Source organism: Dendroctonus ponderosae, unplaced genomic scaffold (assembly GCF_020466585.1).
Source record: "Dendroctonus ponderosae isolate FM_Combo_2020 unplaced genomic scaffold, Dpon_F_20191213v2 Dpon_F_20191213_8, whole genome shotgun sequence".
Taxonomy (NCBI): Eukaryota; Metazoa; Arthropoda; class Insecta; order Coleoptera; family Curculionidae; genus Dendroctonus; species Dendroctonus ponderosae.
The window spans coordinates 12448702-12455605 of record NW_026019016.1 but is presented as its reverse complement, the minus strand read 5'-3'; the positions used below and the strand labels follow the sequence as shown (position 1 = coordinate 12455605).

The following is a 6904-nucleotide window of genomic DNA, read 5'->3' as shown; positions in this document are numbered from 1 at the left end:
TAAGTAAACATTAGAATGGTTATTTAAATTTAATTTTGTTTGTTTATATCGTTGCGCATATTGTTACCATGTTCTTATTTAAGTAAAATTTATTCAAACTATAATGTATATTATTTTAATTAATTTTTTTTTTTWATTCTTTCAACATTAGAAATCTTAAACTGATTTTTGGRAGACATTTTAAATCGGAAATAATTKATTTTATCGATATCTTAAATAACTCGGTAAATATATAATAATATCYTTCTCATTTTYTCTCTTTCTATAATAACGCCTCAAATCAGCTGAAAGCTGGCAAACAATGCATTCCAAGGGGGCTACAATTAGCCGCTCCCTTCTATGATAACGCCTCAAATCAGCTGAAATCTGGCAACAAYGTATTCGTCAAACGTCAAATTACTCGCTGTCGAGTGACAGTGAACTTGTSAGACTTSCTTATTTATTGGAGTTCATGACATCTATAACATTAAACAATATTTACACACGTTYCGATCTGTTTCCAAATCGTGATWATAATAAAATCTGGCAAAAGCTGATTAGAACGAAACAAAACAAATCAGAAACGCCAAAGTGACACCAATGTCAACAAACCAAGTGTCAAATTACTAGTTGACGTGTAGTTGGGATTTTAGCCGCCAGGGGGCGTCTGGACTTTTGAACTAGCGAATCGCGTGTCTCAGGCTACTTGCCAGTGACGTCATTATTTGCCGTATATACGTCATAAGGACTTTGCCGGCTGTATTTCTTTTTTTCGTGATTTTCACCATATTTAAACGGGAAAAACTGCAAACTACTGAAAGTACTGACCTGTGACGGGTGCCTCGATGTCGATCATAGTTTTTTCGGCGCGCAAGAGCTGAGCACCCTCGTTGATGATGCGCAATGCGGCCGTTTCATCGATGCGCCCTTCAAGCACAAAGTGCTGCTTAAGCGCTTCCGGTTTCGGTTTGGCGGTTTTTGCATCGAAAACTTCGGCCACTGTCAGCTTTTGACTCGGCGGAAACGGCACGGCTGCAACAAGAACAAAAAAACGATAATCACACAAACTGCGATAAAAAAAAATGAACATATGTGGTGCCTCCCGGCAACATCAATCAATTGTTTTTTTATTCATGCGAAGGCACAAGGAAAGATAATTGGAAGTTCACGTGTTTGTCCTCCATTCCCTCCACCAGGCTCTTAATCGATGATTGTTATTCGGAAAAAAACGTCGTGTTTTCACAACAATGGCCCTTTGATGTGACATAATCTGTGGGGGGCGAGCTCGAACCTGTTGAAACCGATCGATTTCACCCATAAAAAATGGTCAAAAAATGTTCCACTTTATTCAACAAACTAGAAAATATTGAAGACAATCGCACTGGTGTTTTGCGCTACGCAACACTTCAATGCGTGCATGAAAATCAGTTAAATTAGCCACCCTTTGGCCAGTTTAGCGGCAAAATAGCCACGCAAACGAGGAAAGTTTGAAACAATCATGAAGGGGCAGCATCAAAGTCGCCGATCGATCGCATTTTATATCATCCAACTTCGGAACTGAGTTTGTTTATTCCTTTTAGGAAGTCGCAGCAAGTTTTAAACGATTAATAACACGCCTTTGAACTCGGAATTGAGATAAGGGAAAAAGACAACTTTGCATAGAATTAAGTTAAATGAGTTTGGCTGGAAGTTCTTTGCAAAGGGATTAGTGGCATGGTGTTTTTTTGCCTTGCAATAATGAGACTTTGCAACTTTAGCTTAGCGGAATGATAAGTAAACAATCATTAAGAAACTCGAGTTGCTCATGATTTGACCGCCGATTAAGWCCMCACAAGTATAGGTTTGAGGGTGAATTATCGATTCMAATGGGTTTTTCAAATTCAAAACTAATKGGTTTTTCGGGTTTTTAGGCCGTCKTTCRGTAGAATTTCTTCATTCMTGACGTTTCGCAAGTTCTGCGGAAGAACTGAACGGGGGTTCTGAYGAGAACAGTGTAAGCGTTCAAGCAAACCACTTCTGAAGATGCAAGCCACTCGTGTTTGCGAAACGTCAGGAAGAAATTCTACCGAACGACGGCCTAAAAAACCCATTACTTTGAAGGAATGGCCTCGAAAGTCTATSTATTCCTTTTGATATCGATTCAAATGTTTATTTGTCTGGACTAGTGGAGTAGCRACGTCCCAACTGATCAACATACCTACATATTTCCATTTACATATTGCGCTCATTATTCATCCTACACGCTATTTATTTACCAATATGGAAAAATGGGATCATAAGGTGTTACTTGTTGATGCAATTTGTAAAAACACGGTTTTACTTTCAGCTTTATATGGCAACTTGGATCGCTTTCATATATGGCATTGATTCAGTTGTTTTGGACGGAGAGCGACCTAGACCAACCAAATATCTACTAAAAATCTTTTTTTCGCAAAAATCGATAGTTTCGGCACATTTCCAGCGGTTTTTCAATGTTCACAATCTTTAACCGGCGATTTTTTCCTTATTAATGACCCAAACATTTGATGAATGCACATTTCTGAGCTTCTTAGCGTCGCTCGTACTTATGTGAAATGTTGACTTTTGGGCGACAATTTTCTGAGGCTGAAAAAATACAAATTTTCTCAAAATCTCTTGAATTCCACATCATTTTCATACCAATGGACCGAACAATGCAACGAACTCCTTGTAAATGACGTCAGACGCTTCAGTTCCGAAAAAATCGATTTTTGGGCACATTTTAACCGTTGATTTGATTTGATAAATGCACTTTTGTAAGCTTATTTCGCTTAAAGGAATCGTGTCAGTTCCAAAAACACCAATGTAAAATTTTGATTTTTAAGGCGAAAATTTTCGAATCTAGAGGGGATTTTTTGAAAAAATACGCATTTTCCCATTGATTCAGTGAAACGTTGGTCAATTTTTGAAAAAAAAACACAATTTCCTCAAAAGCCCTGAATTCTACACCATTTTCAGATCAAAATAAGCGAGGAATGCAATGAACTCATCGAAAAACTTTTTAGGCGTTTCAATTCCAAAAAAACCGAGCTTTCGCACATGTTAAGCTTTTCTGAGCCCCCACGATCGATTGAGCCTGAGAGATTGAAAGCAACTGACAAAAAGGGATGGGGAAAATCAAACAAGAGCCGCCCAACATAATAAAATAGGCCCAAAGTTTCTTCATTCCACTTTCGACGCATTCAAGACCGAAAATCATTGTTTAATATTCAATGAAGGCAAATAACACTTAAAATAAACCTGCCTTATTGCCGGGCTTACGAAATAACGAACGAGTTAAGTCCCGCAAAGTATTTGCGTTTGGCTTTAAAACTCACAGAACGATAAGCCACTTAATATGAATTTGAGAAAGAGCCCATAGCGTCGGTTTAAGTAAAAATGCGGAAAATCTGTGGGTGTAGATTTCAAATTTATGGCCCCCTTAATTTGGGAATTTAACACGTTAAGTCTAGAAAAGTAGTTTTTGTCGTGAGTGAACCGAACTCACTTGAAACTGCCGCCATGACTATGAGTGTCTCAAATCCAAAAACACACATTAAATCCTACACTAAATTAAATTTATACACACGGTCGACAAAATGTCTATAAATAGGAGCCGCTTTTAAGCGCGTCGTTAAACAAATAAAAATTGTCACAATATGCAAATATTTACGTGTTTAGGAAAACGCTATTCCAAACGTCATATTTGTACAATGTTTATGCAATAATAACCGCATTGGTTCGAGGGCAGAATGAAAACATTTATTTATGTGATGTAACTGCAACAGAAAAATCGTAAATCTTAAGCGTAAAAACTGTAAAGCGCAATAAACCCATTTGGGAACCAAGAAAGGAACCACTAATAGAAATTATGAAAATATTCCAAATTATAAATGCATTCACTCCACTTTGACCCAAACAGATTTATTACTTTCATTCGTTTAACGAAAAAACACACAAATAATGCGTGACGGCTTCCATTATATCTAATTAACTCGAAAATGCCACAATGCATGCTGTTATTTAAATTTAGAATTATGCCAGGGTCAATTCTATTCCAGCTATCGACAATAGCCGTTCTTACCTTTCCAATTATTTTGTTATGGCCGTTTCCTGGAAATTTGTTGTGTTCGCAAAATAATTCGAAATCCTGAGCGCAAGTAGAGCAAGTTTGGTTCAGGCAAAAAAATTGAATACACCGGGAAATTATTCTTTTTAATCTTCCTGAAATTTTTCATCGAAATTCTGTTTAGGGGACTTAGAAATTAGACAACCTGGGATTGATTAATCAATTAGGTTGATGGTGATTGGCGCAGTGCTGCGCAAATGACTTGGTGCGCCAACCCAACGTACCGGCGCAGTTCCGGAACTCGGTTCCGTTGCCGGAAAAACGTTGTTGACATTATTTCACGGCCATTTATTAATAATATTTTTAAAGTTTCTTAAAAATTTCAGAATTTTCCAGTTTTAGTAGAGTTACTGTTTCTTCTAAACGCTCAATTTTCTAAAGTTTCACTTAAAAATACTGAAAATTTTATGGTATTTTCTGCAAAAAATTATATAATCAATTTTATTAGAACACTGGCCTCCTTCGGCAATTTGTAAAAAAGCTTCGAATTTAGGACAAAAATAAAATATATTTTTAAACAAACAACGAACAGAATAAGCGAACGTTTATGATAGATTATTTGGAAAACTCGTCACCCTCATTCCTCTGAAGACTGTAAAGTTTGTTAAAAAACTGTGGGTTTTTAGTTTTGACTGAATTTTTTTCTTGCCCTACTTTCTACTCAAAAACGCTCTATTTTGTAGAGTTTCACTTGAAAATACTGACAACCTGGAAGTCTTTTACACGAAAAATTCCAAAATACATTTGTAGCTTTGTAGGAATTTTATGAAAACTTTTTCAGTGTCGAATTCGGGACGACAATAAATTTATCCCGTTTTTTTCCCGAAAATCATTAAGGTTTTCTCAAAAACCGATTTCAAAACTAACAGTTTTTAAGCAGAAGCGCAAAAAATCGAAATTTCCTGATACTTTTCTAGTTTCCTGACAATAAAAGGGGTTTTTTTCAGTCAAAAATTACAAAATTTTGTTAGACAATTTGTCTCATTTATTGCTTTGCAGGGAATTTTAGAAAACCCGTTTCAGGTTCGCATTTGCCACGAAAACCAAATAATTTTAATTATTTTTTCACCCAAAGTAATTAAAATTGTCTTGAAAAAACGACCAGAGAGACGAGAGCAAACGTTTACAAAAAACTAATGGGAAAATTCGCCACCCTCATAGCGTTGAAGATTTTTAAAGTTTATTTAACATTTCAGGTCTCCAGTTTTAGCAAAGTTTTTTAAGCAATTTTTTCTACGCAAAAAACGCATTATTTTCTAGTTTTACTCAAAAATATTGACATTCTGCAGGCATTTTCTGTGAAAACTAAAATAAATTTTATCACTAAACACTCGCCTCCTTAACCGCGTTGTAAAAATGTGTCAAAAACCTTTTGCGGCCTCAAATTTTGGACAAAACCCTATTAGTTTTTCTGGGTTTTTCCAAAAATATTTCCCCGAACAGAACAAGCGAAAGTTAATAAACAATTATTTGGAAAACTCGCCACCTTCGTCGCTGTGAATAATTCATTTTTTTAAATACCGGTTTCTTCAAATTAATGTCAATATTTCTAAACAAAACTCTCTCTAATCAGAAAAAAGCGCTTTTTCCTAACGTTTTTCTTTAAAATATTGGCAAACTGAGTTTTTTATGCAAAAACAATGCGAGATCGATTGTACAACAAAACCCGTCTTTTTCGAATACTCGATTTACCTTTGAATTTGAGACAAAATCGATACAAAGTTGTCTCAAGACTCTCCACCTTCATCGCTCTGAAGAACTTTTAAGTTTCTTCAAAATTTCCAGTTTTCCCGTTTTTGATCAAATATTTTCAAACAATCGTTTCTACAGAAAAGGCCACTCGGCGAATTTTTAGCAGCTAGCGCTGTACAGCGCAAAAGGTCTGCTGCGCTAACCCAACGCACCCGCGCAGTAGCCCAGTTTCACTGCTGGTAAAACGTTACTCCTAAAAACTGTGATGACCTTTTTTTAGTTATTAAAATTCATCACTAAATGAGTGCTAACGCATTAACCGATGAGTTAAAACTCCTTAACTCAGACAGCGGCAACAACTCAAAAGCGCAACTCAACGCAGTGCCACAAAGGTCGCGCATCTGCTCTTGCCTTAAGGCACACAAGCGCTGAAGAAGGAAACAACATACAGACTACATGGTTTGGAGCAGGCAGGAAAAAATGTGGTAGCCTGAATCACATAATGAGCATGTTAGGCGCAGAAGCAAGCAATTTTGAAAAATCCCTTGCTGAGGCCCTGCGGGGATCCGAAACGCCGTGGGAATCGGTTGTTCCATATACAGTTGCGTTCGAAAGAATGCCCGGCGTTAATGATAGAAATAAAGTGAAGTCTATTTTTACTCATGCAACGGCCACAACAAGACTGCCCACGCATTGCTGAGGTTTCAATATTTTCAACACCTTCCTCTCCAAAAATAACGCAATAGTAAATATTCTTTGACCGTGGATGAAGTTACATGCACATATGGGATTGAGCTTGATTGAGCAGATAATTTTTGGAACAGGAACAGTCCAAAGAAAATCAATACTCCTGATGTCTTGCTTGACAAAATCTTCGGAAAATCATGCATCGGAAGTTGGTAAATGGGAAAACCGCAGAGAAAACGCTAATGAAGACACTGCGGTAATCGTAAGTGTAAAGTAATCGTAAAGATTATGCCAAAGTTTCATGTTTTTCGTCCCATTTTTGCTCATTTCTCGGCGGCAAAATGGGCAAGAACGCTCATTTGTACATCATTCTAGACAGAAATAAATGGCCTTTTTAGAAAGTGAACCATGGATGGGGAA

The 6904-nt window shown here is 36.8% G+C and overlaps 1 protein-coding gene across 1 annotated transcript in view; it reads right to left on the bottom strand.

The window, feature by feature from the left end:
- LOC109541944 (serine/threonine-protein phosphatase 2B catalytic subunit 3) overlaps window positions 1-6904 on the bottom strand; it is a gene marked incomplete in the record, with an annotated part of 59971 nt that overhangs the window by 51035 nt on the left and 2032 nt on the right. The window contains 1 exon segment of the mRNA XM_048669315.1: window positions 808-1011. Coding sequence (XP_048525272.1) covers window positions 808-1011 — 204 coding nt within the window.